Source organism: Hydra vulgaris, chromosome 12 (assembly GCF_038396675.1).
Source record: "Hydra vulgaris chromosome 12, alternate assembly HydraT2T_AEP".
In the NCBI taxonomy this organism is placed as follows: Eukaryota; Metazoa; Cnidaria; class Hydrozoa; order Anthoathecata; family Hydridae; genus Hydra; species Hydra vulgaris.
In genome coordinates, this window is record NC_088931.1 from 1,017,501 (window position 1) to 1,042,920 (window position 25,420).

Consider the following 25,420-nt stretch of genomic DNA (forward strand, 5'->3'; position numbering starts at 1 on the left):
GAACTACTCATCAAAAAATTAAACATGTTTAATGTAAGTCTTACAAATGATGTAGTTTGCATAACAACTGATGGTGCTTCTGTTATGGAAAAATTAGGATATACTTCGCCTTCTGAATATCAACTTTGTTTTGCACACGCAATACATTTAGCCGTTGTTGATGTAATATTTAAAAATAAAGGTAAAAATAATAATCAAAGTACTAATGACAAAGATATTGAAGATGATGTCTTTGATGATGACGATGATTATGATGAGGAGGAGGATCAGCAAAATGAAATTAGTGACCAAGTTCCTGATCTTGTTCCTGAGCTTCATAAAGTTCTTGTTAAAGTTAGAAAAATAGTTGTAACTTTTAAAAGATCTCCTTTAAAAATGGATTCTTTAAAGCGTTATTCTAAAAATGAATTTGGACAAGAGCTAGTGCTAATTTTGGATTCAAAAACTCGTTGGAATTCAATGTTGACCATGATTCAAAGATTTATTAAAGTTAAAAAAGCAGTTTTTAAATCTCTCGTGGATTTCAGTTTAGAAAACCTAATGTTATCTGATGATGAACTTACAGTAATTGAAAATTTAGCAAAAAGTCTGGAACTTATTGTCTTAGGTTCTGAAATGATTTGCAGAAGGGAAGCAACTTTATTAACAGCTGATGACACATTAAAATTTATGGTTAAAGAACTTGATGTTCAAGATTGCTACCTAGCAAAAGATCTTAAAAATACTTTAATTGAAAGAATATGTCAAAGAAGAAAAAAATATCTTGTTGGTTTACTAAAATTTTTAGATAATCCACAATCTTCAAAAAGTGATATGGATGATGACTTATTTAGCATGCCATCTAAAGCAGTTATGATAAATTTAGCGATTGAAATGGCTGGTCGACTTTTTCCCATAGAAAATATAGCAAAAGAAAAAGATAGCGATAGAAAACTTAACAATAATATTATTGATATAAATCAGTTATCTGAATCTATGGCTGCCAGATTAGAAAAATTTGTAAAAAAAAAAGATGTTTTTGAAGTCAAGTGCAATAAATCAATTATGCGTCAAGAATTCAATCTGTTTGAAGCTACTAATAAAAGATCGCATAACTTAGATATGCTTTATAATGCGCTTTTAACTATTCGTCTTTCCAGTGTAGAGGCTGAAAGGGTGTTTAGTTCAACTGGATTTTTTTTTACTAACTATAGAACTAGATTGATCGACATTCATCTCGATGCACTGGTTTTTCTCAGAAGTCACTTTAAAGTTGTAAACAGTTACAGAAAAGTTTATTTAGTTATTTATATTTTCTCTGATGAAGATTTTCCCATGAATTTCCCGGGATCCCGGGAACAATGTAAATAATTCCCGCTATCCCGGGAATGGAAAAAGTCCGGGAAATCGCAATCCCTATATATATATATATATATATATGTAAATTATGTTAGTGTATTTTACAAATAGAGTGCTCAATGTTCTTAAAGAACAGAGCAATAATAAATTAGTAAAAAAACACTTATCTAACTTTTATCTTCGACTTGAAGTTTCACCATTGCTGGATCATCAGGAAGAGTTCTCAGGAAGATCATCAGGAAGAGATCATCAGGAAGAACTCTTCCTGATGATCCAGCAATGGTGAAACTTCAAGTCGAAGATAAAAGTTAGATAAGTGTTTTTTTACTAATTTATTTATATATATATATATATATATATATATATATATATATATATATATATATATATATATATATATATATATATATATATATATATATATATACAGGGCCGTCCCGAACCAAATTATTAGGGGGGGAGGGTGAAACTCCTGTAAATGCCAACTCAAAAAAAAAAATTTGTAAAGCTCGAAAACAGTGAAATACTTGGCCTTTTTTTAAATACACCTACTTTTTAGGTTTTGGGGGTCTCTGACCCTCTAAATTCTGTACTCCTAGATCATTAAACAACTTAGATAAAGCTCTGATTCGTCCAACGGACTCGCAAAGTTTAGAGCTTGGGTTATCGTCATTACATGCATCGATTCGATGTTTTGAGTGTTGTGTTAATGTTCACTGTACATTAACACAACACTGAAAACTATTCATCAACTATTCTTAATGGTTTTAAAAATGACAAATTTTCACTCATTTTTTCAAAAAAACTTGTTGAAATCTACGTAACTGTACAATGCATTGTACAGTTACGTAGATTTTGAGGATAAGTTTTAAAATAAAATAAGCAAAAATTTGACATTTTTAAAACCATTATGAATGGTTATAGCGAGCTTGCCTAAGGCAAGCTTTGATTTTGCAAGTAATTTCAGGGAAATTTAATGGAACCCATGTTAAACTTTCTGAACTTGTAGGTCAAAAAAATATAAATATACAATGCCAAATATTTTTGAGTAGAGTAAAGTACTTATGTTTTAATAATAAAAGAAAGAAAATGTTTGAAGAATCCACTTTTTTGGGACTTTCGACCACGGAAAAAATATTCTGGCCTACTGAGCATTGGAGTAATAATCATATATGAAATGGGCGTATATTACGATATCAAAATACAGTTTTAATACTGTAATACTATTTATTAAAAGAAGATTATTAAAATTATATAATATCTAAACAATATTTCTTGAAATTAGCAATAAAATTTTATAATAATTTCTATAAACTTGTTAAATTTTTATATGCCGGTTTTTTAAAATCGACCATTGATGTGCTATTTTATTTATATCCAACTGGTCAACAATATCTTTTTCTACACCCAATAACACTAAAGAATTCAATCTCTCGTCAGCTATTGTTGATCTAAGATGTGTTTTTACCAATTTTAGTTTACTGAATGTTCTTTCATTTGTTGCAACAGTAACCGGAGAAGTTAAGGCTAAACGACAAATTTGATTAGCACATGGTAAAATATGCTTTACTTCTTCTGATTTTTCCATTAAAGAATTAAATGATGTTTCGTCTTCTTTTAACATATTAAATAATATTTCTAGTTCTGTTTGAACTAAGTCATAATCTTGAAGATTTGCACCTTGACTGGCTGGTGGAAATATTGAAATAGATTTTTGTACATTACCCAATGAAATATTAAGTTTATTAAATGGTTGAGGAAACAATAGATATAATGGTTCAATAGAAGAAGTACATGTTTTTAAATTTTCATTATTTAGTTTTAAAATGGTATCAAGAACTATTTTAAACTCTTTTCTATAAAATAAATTCATTGTAAGTTCTGTTTGTGTTGTAGAATTACAATCGAATCGTTTAGGAGCTAATCTTCTACAATGATGGTTTCAAAAATCTGCTTCAGAGTCTATTCCAAGTAAGGTGGCAAACTCTTTAGCACTATTGATGAAATTGTTCATTGCATAATCATCAGAGTTGATTGATGCTAAAATTTTCATTATGCTGTCAATTAAAGTTATTGCATTAATTATAGAAAAATTTTTTGCCTCAAGAGTTTCAGTAAGATACTTTAGTTTGTACATAATGTTCTTCATGAAAGATATAGAAACAATAAAATTAAAAGAAAGTATTTGTTTTCGAAGAGCAAGCGCTTTTGATCTTGTTCCTTTATCAAAACATTCGTTTAATAATAGAATTTCATCAAGGCTTTCAACAACAGCTTCTAATGAATTCCATACAGCTTTAACACTTTCAGCACGAGCTGTCCACCTGGTTTTTGACAAGTTTCTTAATTGGAACATTTTCAATTTTGGAAATTTTTTCATTAAGCAAACCATATCTTTTATTACTTGAGGAAAAAAAGACATAGAGATTTTCTAATATATCAATAGTACTTCCAATTATACTACTAGCATCACAACTATGTTCTAAAAACGTGTTCAACCGATGGGCTTGGCATGGTATAAATATAATTTTGTGACTAACAAGTTCAGAAAGTTTAACATGGGTTCCATTAAATTTCCCTGACATATTACTTGCAAAATCATAAGATTGAAAAGGTATTAACTCCGGATTTAATAAATTACTTTCTAAAATGTTGACTATTTGTGATGCTGTACCCGAACCAGTTTTATCGTTTCTTTTTTTAATTCCCAAAAGTTGCTCAACAGATTTGCCTTGACTATTAACATATCGGACACATACTGATAAACGATCCTGATTTGATATATCTGGTGTAGTATCAGCAGATACTGAATAAATGTTTGCTTCATGTATCTCTTTTATTATTATGTTACGCGTTTCTTTAGCTAATAGTTCAATAAATTCATTTTGAGATGGACCTAAGTAAGTAACTTTATGTGATCGTAAAGAAGACTCCTCCATCCAGCATTTCAATAAGGGATTATGCCTAGAGAGTAATTGAACAAATTGCATAAAATTTTACTCCACTTTCGTCACCATCACCTCGAAATGCTAATCCTTGTCGTGATAATGTTCTAGCAATATCAAATAATATAACTACAATTTGTTTATTGAAATCTTTTTCTTGTTCTAACTTAATTGCTTCTTTTCTATTTGATATGTTTAAAATTATATCAATATGATTTTCAGTTGTCATAAATTGATAATAATCATGTAACGCTGCTTTATGAGAAAAACAAGAAAAAATTTTTAACTCCACAGCTTTTCATTTTATGCCATTGACGAATACCAGGTTTTACCCATGCTGAATCTTGATAAGATCTTCCTGGAGCATTTGAAAATAAAGTACATACAAAACAGTATGCAGAATCTGTCACAATACTATATTCTAATAATGGATATTCATTGTACCATTTAGGATTAAAACTATGCTGTTTAATATTTAGTTAATTTTGGCTGATGTGGCCCTAAGGCAATAAGGTATTGACGCTGAGATGCTGAAGCAACCGAATCACGACTGCCTGGATCATGATTAATTATGTTATCAATAATATTGTTAATTGGTTTGGAACTTTCAGGTGATTTAGAGATTTGTTCCGATAAAATATTTGCATTTTTTAAGAATTCTTAAGAACTTGATTTTATTCTACTAATGACCTGAATGCTTTCCAATAAGAATATCACAGGATTTGGAAATGTCTCAGATTTTAATTTAGACAAAATGGTACCACACTCGCTTAAGTCTGTGACAATATTTTCTAACTGACCAGCACACGATAACCAATTGACTTCATCACTTTGTATTTTAGGTTCATCTATTGGAGACATTTGAATTGAATTCTCTTGAAATAAATCCTCCTCTAACATTTGAGAATGACATGTTTCATGGTTCTAAATTATATTAAATTATATTAAATTATATTATACTTTATATCATATAAATATACCAAATATTTCAATTCTAAATCAACAAGTAACTTATATCTTTAACTAAAAAAATTATAAATGGCAAGTTATAAGGAAATAACTTTAATTAAAAAAGCTTAATAAGTTCAATTAAATTAATCCAAAAGAAGTTATAAAATAAATGCTTTTACTTTTTTAAAAACGATTTTACTATTTTTATCCTTGAATAAGTGATCTTTATTCAGAATACATAAGGGATTTGTTTAAAAATACATAATAGGTTGATTACTTAAAAAATGCATAATGGATCGATTGATTTGTTAAAAAATGCATAAAGGATTAATTGATTTGTTAAAAAATGCATAAAGATTAATTGATTTGTTAAAAAATACATAATCGATTGATTGATTTCTTAAATGTTACGTTAAAATTTAAATTAAAACTCAGTTGTTTTAAATTATTCTACAAATTTATTAGCATAATTATCGTTGAACTTAATATTACATTAAACCAGGTACATAGCGATTCTCGTTTCCCTTGGACTTTAGAAGTTTTAACTGCACTTTGAAAAGGATTTTCGGGAGTTATATATTTGTAAACGTGTTTTATATTTACATATATCCCATTATGTACTTTTTCTTGGTGTTTTTTTTTAAAATCGTTATTAAATATACTGCCACATTTTAGACATTCAACTTTAAATCTTTTACGTTTTGCCCCTATATTACTCATTCAAGAAATCGTGTAACAGAAATTTAAATATTTTAAAATGTAAGAAAACAAAACATCAAGTGCAATTCGTTGTGCTTTTAAAGACGGCGGTTCCTTATGGGATTGATATGTCTAAAAAGTAATTTTTTTAACGTCACCAAAATGGTACCCTATTTCATTCCCGAAAGTCGTAAATATCAAAAAGTATATAATATATTAATATGAAATTTACATTTTTTATTTAAAAAAATATTTAACAAAACTCAAACACTAAGTGCACAAGTTGGCATCAATGCCAACTCAAATACTAAATGTACAAATATGCCAACTGACATGCACAAATAACAGCTTTGGGGGGGGGGGGGGGGGTGTGACACCCCTACACCCCCCCTTCGGGACAGCCCTGTATATATATATATATATATATATATATATATATATATATATATATATACATATATACATATATACATATATACATATATACATATATAGATATATAGATATATATATATATATATATATATATATATATATATATATATATATATACATATATACATATATACATATATACATATATAGATATATAGATATATATATATATATATATATATATATATATATATATATATATATATATATATATATATATAATATATATATATATATATATATATATATATATAAATATATATATATATATATATATATATAAATATATATATATATAAATATATATATATATATATATATATATATATATATATATATATATATATATATATATATATATTGATTTGATGCAGTTGAGTTGCTCAAAGGGCAACTCATTTGCATCAAACTACTTTGGTTAAATTAGTAAATTAAATTACTAATTTATTGAAAAATAAATATTTTTTGTAATTAAAAGCAAAAAAGTGCAAAAATAAATGTCATATATCTTACTTAATTTAATTGCTGTCATGTATCTTACTTAATTTAATTTCCATCATCAATTAAATAACTGGATTGAAATTGTTATAAAAATAGATTTAAAAGCTAAATAATTATTTCAAAATTAGGTTTGAAATAATTTTTCAAAGTTTTAAAAAACAATGACAATAATTGTGATAGTTGTAAAGAAAATTTTTTTTTATCTGAGAAAAAAATGTTTGAGCTATTAACCACAATTAATATATGGTTTAATTTGCTTCCTAAAACTTTTATCTTTTTCAGCCAAACAAAAGTTTTCGTTTAGTATGAATCTGTTGTATTATTTTCTAAGAACATAAATAAAAATAATGTAAATAGTATACATTAAGTCTTGCATGCTCCAAAAAATCTTTTCAATGTTTATATAAAAAATCTTTTAAGTGTTTAATATAAATTCACAATTTAAAAAAGTTTCAATTAGAAATGTTAAAAAATGTTACAAACAAATCATGTGACTTAATATATGGATAAAATAAATCATGTGACTTAATATATGGATAAAATAAATCATGTGACTTAATATATGGATAAAACAAATCATGTGACTTAATATATGGATAAAATAAATCATGTGACTTAATATATGGATAAAACAAATCATGTGACTTGATATATGGATAAAACAAATCATGTGACTTAATATATGGATAAAACAAATATTTGCAAGCTAATTGTTTAACCAATCAATAATCACCAATCAATAATCACAAATCAATAATCACAAATCAATAATCAATAGTCTAAAAGTATTGATTTACAAAGAAGCTCTAATACTTATTTAATAGTAAAAAAAAGCAATTTTATAATGAGTATCTTTGGCTCCTTAAATTGTGCAAAGGATATTTATCTATATATAATATCAAATAAAAATTTATAATCTTATATAAAAAAAGAATTTAACAGTATAATGTTTCAATTTATAATTAACTTTTTTCTTATAAAGCACACTAAAAAGTTTTTTATTACATTTTTAACGATTATTAAAACAAAGAAAAGAAGAAGTTAACTCTGATTTAAAACACTTTCTACCTTAAAGCTTTTGTTTGAGTACTAAAGATGATGCCTGAATAAAAACAGACATCTTGTACAGATATAATGTACAGTCAACCTTTTAGGCAAAGGAATTAGTGGTTAGCAGAACATTTCTTCCAGCCAACCTTATCTTCTTTCTTTGGCTTGGGTAGATGTTAACCTTGCTTTATATATTTTGCTGGTCTAGGTCAATGTTTCTATTTCTATGTCTTTGGTATGTCATTGATTCTATCTAACACATAATAGAAATTTTCTGTTGATTAGCAAACCAGATATAGAGCAAGAAGATTGAAATCTATATTTGCTATTGGAGTTTAGGACTTAATATGAGATTTGAGAGATTTTAAGATCTTATTAATAAAGGTTAATTGAAATGTAGTTCATCATCAGTTTTTAAGAATAGAAACCAAAGATCCATTTTCTAACTTGGAGGAAAATGAAATTCATTTATTAAATAGTTTGTAGTGTATTATATGCTAAAAATATCATGTCCTGCTGCCTTGTAGGATACCCCTTTTTAGGCAAAGGCTAGGAGATGCCAACTCCAACTTAAAACACCCCTCTGTCTTGGGGCTCTTGGTTGAGTAAAGGCTAGAGATGGTGTCTTGATAAAAACACTCATCTTGGGCAGATGTTAAATGCATCCGGCTACTGTCTTGTAGAAGGCCTCCTAGGCAAAGACTTAAGGGGTAAACAGATTCTATCTGTTGACCAGCTTTGCACTGTTTCTTCATTTATTAGGCTGGCGCAAATGTATTTTTAATACATTGTTTTCAGTTTAGGATGTTGAATGCTGGATCTTCTTCACTCAATGCATGGGTTTTGCTTGTGTCTCTGTTTTTATGACTAGGCAACTCATTCTATTATCTCCTAATGCGGCTACAGCTCTAAAACTGTTTGTACTTTTGGTATGCATTGCCAAGGCCACATTTGGAGCCCTTTGTTACAACTTAGAATTTATTAATAGTAATGTGGCAATTGCTTAGGCTATTAAACAGTGTTCTGAGTACTATCTGTGCTTTGAGTCAGGTTCTTCAACAAATTTAAAAATGATTAAAGTACCAAAAACTATAAAACACAAAAAACCATCATCATCACCAAGTTCTCTAAACCTATCATTCACGAATATTCGTGGTCTTCGAAGTAACTTTTCTTCTGTTAAGTCTTATCTCTTGCAAAGTTCACCAGACCTACTTGCTCTTTGTGAGACTAATTTGGGTTCAACTGTCTCATCTTGTAAGCTTAGTGTTGATGGTTATCTTCCTTTAATTAGTAAAGACTCCAATAGTCACATGCTTGACCTGGGCATTTACATTCGTATGAATTCACCCATTTGTCGTGAAACTAGGTTTTAATCCACAGGCTATTCTTTCATGTGCTTTCGTTTAGCACCACTTCACTCTGTCGTCTTTCTCTTTGTTCTATATCGCTCTCCTTCCTCTCAAGACTGCACTCTTTTCGATGTTTTTTCTGATCATATTGACCAAGCCCTCTCTCTTTATCCATCAGCTAATATAATTGTTGTTGGTGACTTCAATGCTTACCACTCTGAATGGCTTGGCTCTAGTGTCAGTGATTCTGCAGGCATTAAAGCCCACAACTTTTGCCTTTCTCAATCCCTAACTCAAGTAGTCAACTTTCCAACTCGCTTTCCAGACAATCCGAATCATTTTTCTCTACTCGACTTATGTCTTCTTTCTGATCCTAGTAAGTGCTCAGTTTCTCCACATTCACCCTTAGGTTCCTCTGATCACAGTTTGATCTCACTAAAACTAATATCTCATTCTTCTTCATCACCTGAATCCCCTTTATTATCGAACCTCTTACAACTACAGTAAAGCTAACTGGGATTCTTTCCGTGATTTTCTTCGTGATGGCTCTTGGGTAGAAATCTTTCATCTTCCTGTAGACAAATGTGCTTCTTATATAACTTCGTGGATTCAGGCTGGCATGGAATCTTTTGCTCCCTCTTGATGATTCCAGGTCAAGCCTCACTCTCCTCCATGGTTTTCCTCACACTGTGCTGCTGCGATTGCCAATCAAAACTGTTACTTCCATATTTATCAGCAAAACAATTCTACAGAAAACAGACATCTGTTTATTACTGCTAGAAACCATTGTAAAAAGGTTTTGACTATCGCCAAAGCCCGCTATTCTTAGGTCATGAAATCTCGTATCTCATCTCAAAAATTAGGCTCTCGCGACTTCTGGAGTATCTTTATTAGTATCAATAATAAGGGCAAATCTTTAATTCCACCTCTCTTGTTTGCTTTAGACTTTGTCACCTCACCTAAAGACAAAGCTGAATAACAAAAACAAATTAAATTTTTAATTAGATTTTTAATTAGATTTTTTAATTAGATTTTTTTTTTTAAATCTAATTAAAAAATTTTAATTAGATTTTAAATATTTTTAATTAGATTTTAAATACAAAAACTTTTTGTATAAAATGGTGCACTTTTGACTTAATTTCATTAGTTTACCAGTGGAATTCAACTTGACACATATTGTTCATATTGAAAAGAAATATTCTTGCCTCATTTCAACGATCAAAAATGTCACCAAGAAAAATCAAAATCTGGAAATATTTTCAAAAAACAAGTGTCAAGATTACGTTGAGTATTCTGAAAAAACTGACGACTCTCTTCTTCCTCCTCCTAAGAAGAAACAACGAACCATGGTCGAAATGCTTGAAACAAAGTAACCAAATATGACAAAGACAATTCCATTCAAAAACAGTTTGACTCTGTCAATCTGTTTACATTTGACAAGTGTCATTTGTGTCCATTTGTCAAAACCATGTTAACATTTTTTTTTTTTTACTTGGATTTTAATAAATTTGTTTTCAAAAATTGTTAAATTTCTTGTCTCGTTCTCGGTCTCATGAGAAGTACTAACTTACGCGGTAGTGGTGTAGTGGTAAAGCGCTCGCTTCATAAGTGAGAGGTTCCGAGTTCGATCCCCACCACTTCCCTGGTAGTACCGCGCTCAACTTGTTTCTCCGCGCAGCGGCCTTGTTTGTCAAGGTTCGTGTTTTGGAGTTATAGAGTTGAGAGAGGGTTATAACCACTATTAAGTAGCCTCCTCATCTGTAGTGGCTTTATCGGCCTTGAGGAGGTGAAAACTTCTCGTCTCGGTTTGAAAAAACCTAGTCTCGCTCATGGTTAGTTCTACCTGATATTGCCAACAAACAGGTTGATCCATTGCTTGACATTCGCATCACTCCAGCTTCTGTATCTAAAGTGATTTCCTGCTTAGACTCTTCTACAGCTTGTGGCCCGGACAACATACCTGTTATTGTCTTGCAAAAGTGTTCTCCGGAGCTATTGTCTATACTCTCAAAACTATTCAACAAGTGCTTATCATAGTCTGTTTTCCAGCCTGCTGGAAAGCCGCATCTGTTATCCCTATTTTCAAAATATTTTTTCAGCCAATCGTTATCGCAATAATTTAGATCTTCCTATATTTATGAACGATGATGTACTTGATGAGTCATCCACTCTTTAACTTCTAGGATTAACTCTTACTTCCGATCTTTCTTGAAAACCATAAATCAAATCTGTTGCAAAATTAGCTTCTGCTAAGGTTGCATCTCTTTATCGAGCTTGACACTTTCTTACTTTGGATTCTATTCTCTATCTCTATAAATCTCAAATCCAGCCTTGTATGGAATTCTGTTGCCATATCTGGGGCGGATCTTTTAATGATGCCCTTCCTCTTTTAGACAAGGTGCAAAAACGCATTGTAAACATAGTTGGAGCTGCTCTTGCATCCAACCTCCAACCATTATCACATCGTCGTAATGTTGCTTCTCTTTCTCTTTTCTACAAATACTGTAATGGGCACTGCTCAAAAGAGCTTGCATCTCTTGTGCCATCTACTAAAATTTATACTGTGTTACTCGTCATTCAATTAAGTCTCATCCTTTTTCTGTGATTGTTCCTAAGTGCTCCAAAAACTCTTATTCGTCTAGTTTTTTTTCTCGAATATCAGTTCTTTGGAATTCGCTTCCTTTATGTTACTTTCCTGATGGATATAATTTTCAATCCTTTAAGTTGTCTGTCAATCGTTAACTTGCTCTACAATCTTCATCTTTTCTCTTCCAGTAACTTCCAACTTTAATTAGTGGTTGCTTGCAGCCTTGTTGAAAGCAAAGATGTTTAAAAAAACAATATTTTTGCAAGACTTTAACTGTTGTTTGTGAGAAGTGAAGCTATGAAACAAAAAGCGAAAGTGAAGCTGGAGTGATTGGAATGTATTAGCTATTGAAGTTTTTTGCAAAATTTTTCCACTTACCTTTTCATAGGTAACAATATTCCATAAACTTATAAATAGAGAGTAAAACTTCAACATGATAAACATAAACACATAAACAGAGATGATAATAGTCAAAACAGAGATGATGTGTTAAACGTTTGTTAAGCATTACCAAAAATTAAACTAAAAAACTTTTTCATTATTAAAATGTGTTCATTATTAATTCTGATAAAAAAGTTTATCAACACATTTAACATAACATTAACATGACAAATGTAATATATTTACATGGTTTATCAAAATGCGGTAGTGGTAGAGCACTCCCTTCGAGTTTTTTTTTGAAGTTTCGAGAATTTAAAACTTAATAAAATAAGTTGTAAATTTTAATTTTGTTTTTCTCATTTTTTTATTTTTACTATAAAAATTGTAAATACTTTATTTTATGATTGGGACCTTGGTTTTTTATGGTTGGACCTTTTACTTTGAATGGTCAATATCCTATAAATAGTTGTTTCTATAAATTATTTCTAAATGTTTAAAGATTCTAAATGGATATGTAGTTGTTAAATAAAATTATTGATATCAAGTGTCGATGCGTTTACAATTTTAAAGTTTACACAGCAATTTTGGAGATAAGCATATGCACAGTCACAGGTTAACATATGAAATTTTTAAGATAAACATGTAGTTTAAAGATAAACATATGTAGTTTATTGATAAACATATGTAGTTTAGAGATTAACATATGTAGGTTAGAGATAAACATATGTAGTTTAGAGATAAACATATGTAGTTTAGAGATAAACATGTTGAACTTTGCTACTGATTATGTTAGCAGCAGTTTAATAAAAATTTATCTAAAAAGTTTGATGCAAAGTATGGTGGATTAATGATAAACTTTAGTTAAAAAGTCCGGCACCACTTTGGGAGTATGTTGACCAGTTTAAGGGAGTGTTTAAGGACATTTCTAAAACATCTTGGTCAAAAACTTGCTAATACAGGAGTATTAGGTTCAGTACTTGTAGGAGTATTAGCAAATTTTAATCCAAGGTTGAATTAAAATTTGCTAATACTCCTACAAGTAACACAAAAACTAAGGAACATTAACAATTAGCATATAAAGCCATTGCAAAATAACTAGTGTAATATATAAATGATAAGTTTCATTTAAATAGCTTTCCGATTTAAAGTTTATTGAAAGAATTTCTTTAGGGTTAAAAAAGATATAATTAAATTTTAGATGACTATAATTTAATTTTTCATTTTGTTTAATATATACCAATGAACTTTATTCTAGTTTAAAATTATTATATATTTTATTTGTAACCAAGATGGAGAGGTTGTTTGCTAAGGGTAGGGGCAATTAGGAAAATAAATACATTTATTAAAATAAGAATTATTTATATCTAACCTGCTTTTATTGTGATACCTGGGTGTGATAACTGCTTTAGTTGTGATTTTGACAGTAAAGTAAATTAAATGCTCATATTTTAGTTTATTTAAGCCTAGATGGTCATAGAGTTTCAGTTCTATATTCTAAAATAAGCACTATATACCATTTGAAAAAGAGATGAAGTTTAAAACTTTGTACCATATATGATCTGAAGTTAGATTTTAAACATCTAATAATATTGTTACATAGTATTAATCATTTACATTTAACATATTTTAACTTAATAGTAATTAATTATAATAATTAGTAAGTTTTATTAAAAAATATAAATTTAAACTAATTTGTAAAATTATTTAAAAGTAAAAAAAATTAAATTAGTAAATTATTATTTTAATTGTAAACTGTTAATAATAGTTAACAATAGTTTATAATGTTAACATTAGTTTAACAATTTAACCAGTTAAACTATTATTATTTTAAACTCTATTTTTTACTAGTATTTATTTTTTATTATTTTACATAGTATTTTATTCTATATTTAAAACATTTATTAAAACATACATTGGAAAACATTTAATAAAACATACATTGGAAAACATTTAATAAAACATACATTGGAAAACATAAATTGGAAATAAAAAACTTAATTATAGTTCTATACTTTATAAACTTTTACTTAATATATATTTATTTATTTTACTATATTTTTTTGATATATCAGTTTATCAATTTTGATTTAAATTATTTATCCACTTTGTTCCAGGTCTTCAGATTGTTTATACAAAGGATGAAGTAGATTTTGTTCAAAATCTTGTGTTTTACATTGAAACAGCTTACTTAATTCCAGTAAAAAAATAGATCAAGTTTTTTTTTTATTGTTTTGATTTTTCTGTGATTTCTGCATTTATTAGTGATTCTTTTTTTAGTAGATCTCTATTTATTAGTGGTTCTGGAATTAATAATGATTCTGTGGTTTTACTTGTGATTTTAGTGATTCTGTATTTTAAAAAGCTAACCTGTACTGTAGGTTAGCACTGTAAAATACATTCTTATTTATTTTTGTGTTTTTCAGTAATTTATTTTGTTTCTTCCTTATTTTGTATTTTTAGGATTTTGGTATTTGGGAACGTGGTGATAAAACCAACAGAGGTGTTACAGAACTTAATGCTAGTTCCGTTGGAATGGCCAAGGTAATTTTTTGCCAATAGAAACTGTTTATTGTTTTCTCTATTATTTGACATAAAATGAGTTTGAAGATTTTATTTTTAAAGGCCGCTCTTGAAGCAATGGATGAGTTAGATGTTTTTGGATCACGTGGTAGCCCTGAATCAGTTATTCATGTTTTAGCTGATCAAATTCAAGGGTGTAAGGTTTGGTGCTTTAAAATTTTTATAATTTTAGTTGCGATTGATGTTTAAAGTAATTTTTTTAAAGTATTCTGTAACTGTATTTCCCTCTCCCAAAGCCAAAGGTTCACTACAGGTTTTACAGAATCATTAAAAAAAAAAAAATTAATTTTTTTTTAAAAACCTGCTCTCAATCATGTAGCTCCAAAATATGAAAAACATGAAAACCTTGAGAGACAAGGGACAAAGAAACATATTGATTGTGATATGTAGAGAGACGTGATGGGGATTAAGCTTGACACTTCTTGATTATGTGAGGGTTCTACACCACTACCACAATTTTATATACAATAGTATACTCATTTAAAAAGTGTGATTAAGGTTTATGAGATGTGGTTGAGTTGTTTTGTGTTTTAAGAGTAATTTTATCAATACAAGTTTAATTTTATACCAAAGATTAATGAATAGTAATTAATGTGTGTTGGGTGTGATTATTAAGTATAATGATTATATAAGAAATGGCTGTATCTTACATACAGCCATTTCTTATATAATGTGTGATTTAGATGTTATTGAAGTAAGGTGTAAATAATAAATTTTTTTGCATAAATCTTTGTTTTTTAATTAATTTAATAAGAAACAATCAATTTGTTTCTCCGTGCAGTGGCCTTGTTTGTCAAGGTTCCTGTTTTGAAGTTATAGAGTCTGTCTTGTCTGTAGTGACCTTCTTGGCCTGGAGGAGGTGAATTAACATAAAAAAACAACAACCTTTTTTACAATTTTTTAGTAAAAGAACATTAAAAAAAGCTGTGGTAATTGTTAAGCTTTTTTTTGAAAGCCAAGTTAAAAAAAGAAGTTTATATAAATATATTATTTATATGGTAATTTTTGCATATTAAATCCTTAGTTACATTCTTAGTTACATCATTAGTTACATGTTTTAGTTGCCACATTATTGTATATTATAAAAGGTCATACTGTAATTAAATTAATTAAGTTAGTAAAAAGAGACACTTTATAATTACATTTTCAAAGACAATTTTAAAATTACATAAAAATTTATTTATTTAAGGTCAGTACGGATAACTAATGTGGAAATTAAGAATATAACTAAGAATGTAACTAAAGAATGTAACTATTTAATTTACCATTTAAATATGATTATATAGTTTATTTTTATCTATTTAAAAATGCTAAAATATAAATAATATATAAAGAAATTAAAATAACTTTTTATTGCTTATTAAATTAATGAAGACTAATTTCAGAGAAAAGGATAATTTAATGATTTACTGTATATATTTTGATTTTACATTGCAGGCTGTATTGCAATCCATGTTGCCCAGAGAATCTTTATCAAAGGTAAAATTACAAGAAAGTTATAATTTAGTATATCTTTAATAATAATTATATATAAGTTTAAGATTTTAAATTATGTTTATGGTTTAAGTTTACTTTAATTTAAATTTAACTAAATATAAGTTTAGTTAATTTTAATTTTAGTTATAGTTTAACTTTGAACTTTAAGTTTGTTTACATTATAAGGAATGTGGGGCTTCGCTACTCAGTATTATTAGTTTTCCTGCATTTGCTGTAGAAGATATAAACTTAATCAACACAACAAAATCCGAAATCATTACTATGCTCCAAGTATCAATAATTTTTTAAATTATTTTTAAAAACAAATAAATTTATCTTGTATATATATATATATATATATATATATAGATAGATAAATATATATATAGATATATGTAGTATATGTATATATATATATACATATATTACTGTTGATCTTTTATAGGGTTTCTATGGATGCAAAAGGTTTCTTAGAGATGGCTACCATTGTGAAAATGAAGTATGTAAATAAATATATTTTTAAAAATATATTTTTTATACTTCAATTTTCCAAAATTTATTTTTAAGATATTTTTATGTACAGGATCGATTTCGGTTACATTATGAACTTCACGAGTTAAGTAAATTTGAACACATTGAATGTGAATGGCCTCTCTTCTTCTGTTTTCTTGTTCTTGATGGTGTCTACAATAGCAATATAAATCAGGTTTGTTTTGTTTTAAAGACTTTTTAAGACTTTTTAAGACTTTTTAAAATTTTTTCCTCGTAAAATCCCCTAATCTTTCTTTGCAAAATGACAAAAATTCCAATTTAAATGGGCATATATTCCTTTTTACATAGAAACTCACTTTTTATTACAGTGAGAATCCATTGCATTATTCATAATCAATTTATTTTTTAAGTATTTGACTTTTTTTTTTTCTATTTTTAACTTTCCTCTAGTTTTTATTCTGTTTTTCAAGTTTAAGATTTATTTAATATTTTCTTATTTACTGAATTATTTACAGTTTTCTAAACAAAAGTGCTTGTTTTAAGCCAGGAATTATGGAGCTGATGTGCTATAGATTGAAACATTCATATTATTTTCTTATGAAAACTCATAGCAGTTAAATAGTGACTCGTGTTTGGCAGCTAGAGCAAATTAAACTACATTTACAATGTGTTTTTGGAATTTGTCTAAAAAATAAAGGACAGAATAGATAAAAGATTTAGTCAATGAAATCAGGAGTGAGAAAATATCAATCATTTTTAGAGAATAATCCTTCAAAGATGATAACTTTGCAATAGGTTGGATATATGACTTCTATGAAAGAATGGTTTTTATTAGGACATATTTCACCAGAATATTTTGAGGTAAGATTAGTAAGATAAGGTTTCCAGAATTCATCACATGAAGGAGATTATATACAAGACTAGCATGCCAGACTTTATCAAAAGTCTTTGACAGGTTAAGAGCAATAGCCCTTGCACCACCACTTTCATCTAATGTACAATATAATTTTTTATTACAATTAACAAAATAACAAAAGAGTAAGATTTATGAAATCTCTATTGATTGTCAGAAAGTAAATTGTTCAAATCAAGTTGAGATGTTAGAAGTTAATTAAAGATTCTGACCATATTAATAACAGTGAAAAAATTCAGGTCTTCAGAGTTTTTAAATATAGAAACAGCAGATGCCATTTTCTATTAGGCAAGAAAAAAAGTTTCAGTTCAGGACTTTATAAATAGTTTAAAGAGTATTAAAGAATGTTTTTTGCAGTTCCATGTTAGAAATATAATGTTAGGAAACAAATAATGAGAACATAAGGGTTTGGAATTTGAAGTTGTTGGAAACAACTTGTGATTGTCTATTATACAATAGATCTATGTTATTAATACTTGGCTTTTTAAGAAGATTTAAATTTTAAATATAAGTTTATCAAGGTTTATAGAGAGATGTTGTAATATACAGCCGAAAATAGTAAAAAGTTCAATTGTGCATTTAGTTGTTAGATATTAAAATATTATTCATGTTTAATAAAGGTTTTAGATAATAATGGATTTCATTTTTCATAAAGGTTTAAGATAATAATAGATTTCATGAAATTAAATTTTATTAGGAAGAATATAGCTGGAAAGAGTTTACAAATTATTAGTTTGTTTGATAATTGGTTTTTACAAATGAAGCAACATATGATATATCTAGCATATAACGTATGATCATATGGTATATCTAGAAGCGTTTTTAAAACTATTGTTAGTCTCTAACCACAGTATTAAAGTATTCCTTAAAGGGCAACACTCTTTTTTATTTCTTGTAACTTCTGAGGTACCACAAGGTTTTAATTCATTATTTCTCATCAAAATTAATGATCTTTATAACAATCTTCCATCTAAAGTGGTATTTGCTAATGACCTTTAAACTCCAGTCTTGAAAAAAACTCATCACTTTTAGATTAGAACAGCTTAGGACAGGCAGCCATCTTGAATCTGATCTCTCTTCTTTGATAGCTTGGGGTTTGTTGTTGCTTCTGAATTTAAACCCAAACAAAACTTTTTGTTTACTGCAAACAATTATTACAAAATTGTTGATATTCTTATACTGATGAATGACAACACTTATGAATGACAACACTTAGAATAATTCCTCTACTTTATACTTGCTACATCTTCTTGGACTATCATTCACTACTGACATCTGCTAAAGTTGAAAAAACCTGACTTTTTAGTGCATGTCATTTCCTTACTCTTGATTCTATTTTTTACTTCTATATATCTCTTATTTGTTCCTGTATGGAATACTGTTATCATATTTGGGTTGGTTCTTTTGTGATATTTGCAATTGTCTCATTTTTAATAGCAAAGTCATAAATGTTTTATATGTGTAAAAATCACACCAAAAATGTTAACAATAACACTGTTCAAGCACTAGATAGCTCTGTTAATACTCTGATATTTTATATTTATTGATGGAATATTAAACTGATCTGTTATTTCTCTCATTATAAAGATTACAACATATGATACTTAAAAAAGTTATTTTTATCATAAGCATCAAATGCATAGAGATTATTATATATCATCAAATACATATATATATATATATATATATATATATATATATATATATATATATATATATATATATATATATATATATATATATATGATATATATATATATATATATATATATATATATATATATATGTATGTATATATGGTTCAGACTTTGTCACCTCACCTAAAGACAAAGCTGAATTGTTTGCTAAAAACTTTTTATCAATATCATCTCTTGATTCCGCTAGTTGTGTTCTACCTGATATTGCCAACAAACAGGTTGATCCATTGCTTGACATTCGTATCACTCCAGCTTCTGTATCTAAAGTAATTTCCTGCCTAGACTTTTCTACAGCTTGTGGCCCAGACAACATACCTGTTATTGTCTTGCAGAAGCGTTCTCTGGAGCTGTCGTCTATACTTTCAAAACTATTCAACAAGTGCTTATCAGAGTCTTGTTTTCCAGCCTGCTGGAAAGTGGCATCTGTTATCCCTATCTTCAAAAATTCTGGAGAGCAATCTGATTTGTCTAACTACCGTCCCATTAGTCTTCTTCCTATCATAAGCAAGGTTTTTGAATCTTTAATTAACAAACATTTAATTTCTCATCTTGAATCTTATAACTTACTTTCTGACCATCAATATGGATTTCGATCTTCTCGTTCTACAGCTGACTTGCTAACAGTAATAGTTGATAGGTTTTGTTGTGCATTAGAAAAAAGTGGAGAGGTTAAGGCCATTGCTCTTGACATTTCAAAAGCTTTTGATAAAGTTTGGCATGCTGGTCTTCTCCATAAACTTACTTCTTATGGTGTATCTGGAAACATCTTTCAGATTATTGAATCCTTCCTTTCCAATTGTATATAAAAGTTGTATTTGATGGACAGCACTCTTCTTCTTATTCTGTAACTTCAGGGGTTCCTCAAGGTTCTATCCTTGGTCCTTTATTATTTTTAATTTACATTAATGATCTTCCAGATATTCTCACATCACAAGGTGGCATTGTTTGCTTGATACTATCTTACTTTTCATGACAAGAATAAATACTACCATTTATTCGTTTCTTATCACAACAAGAATAAATACTACCATTTATTCTTGTTGTGATAAGAAACCAACAATTTGAGCTTGAAAAGGATCTCACTTCTGCTGCACCATGGGGCTCACAGTGGCTGGTGAACTTCAATGCAGATAAAACTCAATTTTTTTCAGCCAATTGTTATCGCAATAATTTAGATCTTCCTATATTTATAAACGGTGATGTACTCGATGAGTCATCCACTCTTCATCTTCTAGGATTAACTCTTACTTCCGATCTTTCTTGAAAACCATAAATCAAATCTGTTGCAAAATTAGCATCTGGTAAGGTTGCATCTCTTTATCGAGCTCGACACTTTCTTACTTCGGATTCTATTCTCTATCTCTATAAATCTCAAATCCGGCCTTGTATTAAATACTGTTGCCATATCTGGGGCGGATCTTCTAATGATGCCCTTTCTCTTTTAGACAGGGTGCAAAAACGCATTGTAAACATAGTTGGACCTGCTCTTGCATCCAACCTCCAACCATTATCACATCGTCGTAATGTTGCTTCTCTTTCTCTTTTCTACAAATACTATAATGGGCACTGCTCTAAAGAGCTAGCATCTCTTGTGCCATCTACTAAAATTCATTCTTGTGTTACTCGTCATTCAGTTAAGTGTCATCCTTTTTCTGTGACTGTTCCTAAGTGCTCCAAAAACGCTTATTCGTCTAGTTTTTTTCCTCGAACATCAGCTCTTTGGAATTCGCTTCTTTCATCTTGCTTTCCTGATTCATATAATTTGCAATCTTTTAAGTTGTCCGTCAATCTTTCTCTACAATCTTCATCTTTTCTCTTCTACTAACTTCCAACTTTAATTAGTGGCTGCTTGCAGCCTTGTTCGAAGCGAAGATGTTTAAGAATATATATATCTTATATATATCTTGTTTTCAAGTGGTTATTTCTGATAGTGACTTAAATCTTTAGCTCAAAACTTTTTCCATGGTTGATACTTTTGTTTAGGAAATTATACTCTATTATAAATTATAAGTTAAAAATAAAGTTCAGACAATTTTAAAATTTTCATTAGTTGCGAAGCGCTCTTTAGTGTTTTAGTTTATCAAAACAGTAAAATTTGACAGTATTTTTTAATATCTTGTATACTAAAATCGTGACAGTATTTTTTAATGTGAGTTTTTAAATTTTAGTTTGAATGATTGTTAAATTTTGTGTTTTCTGGTCCCCAGTACATTGTTATATTGTATCTCAGAGTGTACAAATACTGGTTCAAAGTCTGTGTTTTTTAGTTAAAAACTATCAGAACGAGTTTTGATTAATTGAAAACACTTGAAAAAGAAGTTATCTATACGTAATTGTTTTAATTTTACAAAATAATATTGGTCAAATGTGATTTCTGTAGCATTCAGTTTTGTGTCATTTTATACTTTAATGCCTTTCAGTACTTTGTTTTCTGTTAAACATTTTTTGTTTTGTTTTAGGTTGAAACCTATTTAAAACTTCTTGAGCCATTAATCATAAAAAGCGCAGATCAACTAGATTTGCTTCCAGAGTTATTTTATGTTCCAAAAGATAAGGTGGTTTTTAAATTTATTTTTATCTTTGTTTTTAACTTATATTTTGTGACCTCTGTGCTAGTTCATTAAATAACATGTAAACGATTATAATTTTTTACAGAATCAATTTGATTATATATATATATATATATATATAAATAAATATATATATATATATATATATATATATATATATATATATATATATATATATATATATATATATATATATATATATATATATATATATATATATATATTATATGTTAATGTTACCCGCAGTACCAGGAATTAGCTAAATGCTAATGTTTATAATGTAATTTAATATTGCAACTCTCTCATGTGTTACCACAATCTTTAGGTAAGTAGTAAAAGTTTAATTTTGCTACAATTTGTTTAGTGAATGTTATGGTTTATATTTGTATTTTGGATCGTTTCGGGATGGAAATTGATTAGTAGTTAGGTTAATAATATTATTAATTTGTTTTTAGTTAGCTAATAGTTGTGAAATAGTTATATGTTTAATGTTGTTTAAAAAATTTTTTTATGTGATAATGTGCATTATTTATATATTAAAAAAATGAAAATTAAAATTGATATAAAAATATATATATAATATTATGAAATATATTATATAATATATATATATATATATATATATATATATATATATATATATATATATATATATATATATATATATATATATATATATATATATATATATATACAATAGATGTGTATGTGAGTAATTTATTAGTTAGCCTAGAGATATATGGAGTAGATTAATATAGTTATTTTTAGTTGTTCATTAGGTTTGTAGCAAGCTTTGTAATTTTTTAATAAGAATTTATTTTGTAATTTTTTAATAAGAAATTATTTATATAAACCTAACCCTGAGAACAAAATTATACCTTTATTTATAACCCTAACCCTGAGAACAAAATTATACTTTTCGTAACCACAAATTTTGCAAATATTAATTTTGAAAATTTGTTAACTACTCTACATGGTATTTTGAAACTGTCTGTTTTAGACAATAAAATCAGTTTTTGAAAACACTTCTATTGTACTATCACAATGCCAACCAAAAAATATTTTAAGACACGTAAGTACATCAAGTTTTGATAAGAAACCAGTTTTTATTAATGATGAATGCAAGGTTTTAAAATGCGTTTCAAAACATTGTAAGTTATGTACTATGTATCTTCAATTTGATAACCATTTTACCACATTATCTGGTAGAGTTGTACAAATGGTACATTAAAACTTCAATATCATGCAGTTAATTATGTTTAATTAATTGTGTAAATAATTATGTAAGTAATTATGTAATATATCATGTTGTTAGTTATAGTTTTTTTTATATAAACCTTAATTACTTCCTTTTTAAACTTTTTATAGGAAGTTCAATATAAAGAGTTTTTATAGGTTTGTAAATCTCATACACAGTTGAAGATTTTATATGAAAGGCCTTCTGTGTTAGAAAAAAGTTTAAAATATTTATTAAAGTTTAACTTATAAATATATTTTGCTCATCCTTTACATTATGTTTGAATAGTTTTTCTTTTGTTACCTGGAATAAAAAATTAGGTTGATTTGTATTTTACTTATAAAAATAACAAAAAAAGTTTAAATAATTTTTAGATCAAATAGTGAATTAATTTTTTTTGACATTTTGAAATAGAATTTATAATAAATAAGCTCACAACAATTCATTTTAAATCTTTCAGTTATTTTAATATACTGTATTAAAATAACTGCAAGATTTAAAATGAATTGTCACGAGCTTATTTAATATAAACTCTATATCAAAATGTCAAAAAAAGTTATTAATTCACTATTTGATCTAAAAATTATTTAAACTTTTTTTGACATTTTGAAATAGAGTTTTTAATAAATAAGCTCGCGACAATTCATTTTAAATCTTGCAGTTATTTTAATACAGTATAGTGAGTATGTTTGTAAGTAATAGGGTGAGTGCTTTTGAATTATGATTTAATTTGTATGTTTCTTATGTGTAGATTGAACAAGAAAAGGAGGTTCCGCATAGCCAGACTCGCTTCTGTGGTGATCGATTACCACATCTATGGACACAATCACTATATATTTTGGGAAAGTTATTACACGAGGTGCATTTTTAAAATGAATGTAAATATCTAAAATATATTATCCATTTTAATTTTTATTATTTGTTTAGGGTTTTGTTGCCGTTGGTGAACTCGATCCCTTAAACAGGCATTATATTACGTCTCCCAAGCCTGAGTTAGTTATACAAGGTAGGCATGCAATAGGGTGAACTTTTTGTTGTTGTAAAATGATTTAAAGTTGGCACTGTGTGAAAAATGCCACATAAAAAATACTTTTATTTAGGTCTATTACTAGTATTCTCACTTCTTATTACATCATCTCAGTTTCCATCATGTTATCTCATTTCTTATTGCATCATTTAAGTTCTTATTACATTATCTCAGTTTTCATAGCATCATCTTAACTCTGGTTGCTTCATCTCAGTTTCATAGCATCATCTCAACTCTGATTGCTTCATCTCAGTTTCATAGCATTATCTCAACTCTCATTTCTTCATCTCAGTTTTATAGCATCATCTCAACTCTCACTGCTTCATCTCAGTTTCATAGCATCATCTCAACTCTCATTGCTTCATCTCAACTCCCATTGCTTCATCTCAGTTCTCATGATTATATTTTAGTTCTCATTAGTCACATCAACTCAATACGTCACATCACCTCAATACGTCACATCACCTCAATACGTCTTTTTTAGAAAAAACTTTACATTGTTGACAAACTTGCAAATCCAACTTTAAATTTTAAAAATAGATCTGTTGGAGGTAAGAGAAGAGTGAGGAAAGGATTAATCAACTTTCATAACTTTTAAAGTTATGTCATTTAGAATTAAAGTTTTTGAAAAGAATTGTACACAAAGTTTTAAAGTTTTTAAATTATTTTTTTCAGGAGGAAATCTAGAAGTTAGGTGCAGATGACATCTAGAATCTGGTCTGTACCTAACTTCACTAAATTTCCATAAATACTAATTTAGTTTTTAGTTAGAAAAAAAAATTGAAGAGAAAAGAGGCTAATATTTGAAAGTACTTTTTTTCAATCTTCAATTACATTATATATATATATATATATATATATATATATATATATATATATATATATATATATATATATATATATATATATATATATATATATATATATATATATATATATATATATATATATATATATATATATATATATATATATATATATTGGTTTAACATAATTTGGTTTAACAATGTTTTAGCTAAATACTTATAGTTTATTTTATACTTTTTTCTTTTCTTTTTTTTTATTCATTTATTATTTTGATTTTTCTTTTCTAATGCTTATCATACTTATCTATGTTTTTTTTTTTGCCAATTGTAAAACTTAATCACATTTTTCATTATTTCTTAAAATTTCAGTTTTATCTTATTTT

At 27.6% G+C, this 25,420-nt stretch overlaps 1 protein-coding gene across 1 annotated transcript in view; it reads left to right on the forward strand.

Moving 5' to 3' along the window:
* Nucleotides 1-25,420, forward strand: part of LOC101240917 (probable phosphorylase b kinase regulatory subunit alpha) — a 110,866-nt gene that overhangs the window by 28,824 nt on the left and 56,622 nt on the right. Inside the window, exons 6-15 of the mRNA XM_065811172.1 lie at nucleotides 14,354-14,436; nucleotides 14,700-14,780; nucleotides 14,862-14,960; nucleotides 16,257-16,298; nucleotides 16,482-16,586; nucleotides 16,741-16,794; nucleotides 16,879-17,001; nucleotides 21,857-21,952; nucleotides 23,956-24,063; nucleotides 24,132-24,210. Coding sequence (XP_065667244.1) covers nucleotides 14,354-14,436; nucleotides 14,700-14,780; nucleotides 14,862-14,960; nucleotides 16,257-16,298; nucleotides 16,482-16,586; nucleotides 16,741-16,794; nucleotides 16,879-17,001; nucleotides 21,857-21,952; nucleotides 23,956-24,063; nucleotides 24,132-24,210 — 870 coding nt within the window. The remainder of the gene's footprint in view (nucleotides 1-14,353; nucleotides 14,437-14,699; nucleotides 14,781-14,861; nucleotides 14,961-16,256; nucleotides 16,299-16,481; nucleotides 16,587-16,740; nucleotides 16,795-16,878; nucleotides 17,002-21,856; nucleotides 21,953-23,955; nucleotides 24,064-24,131; nucleotides 24,211-25,420) is intronic.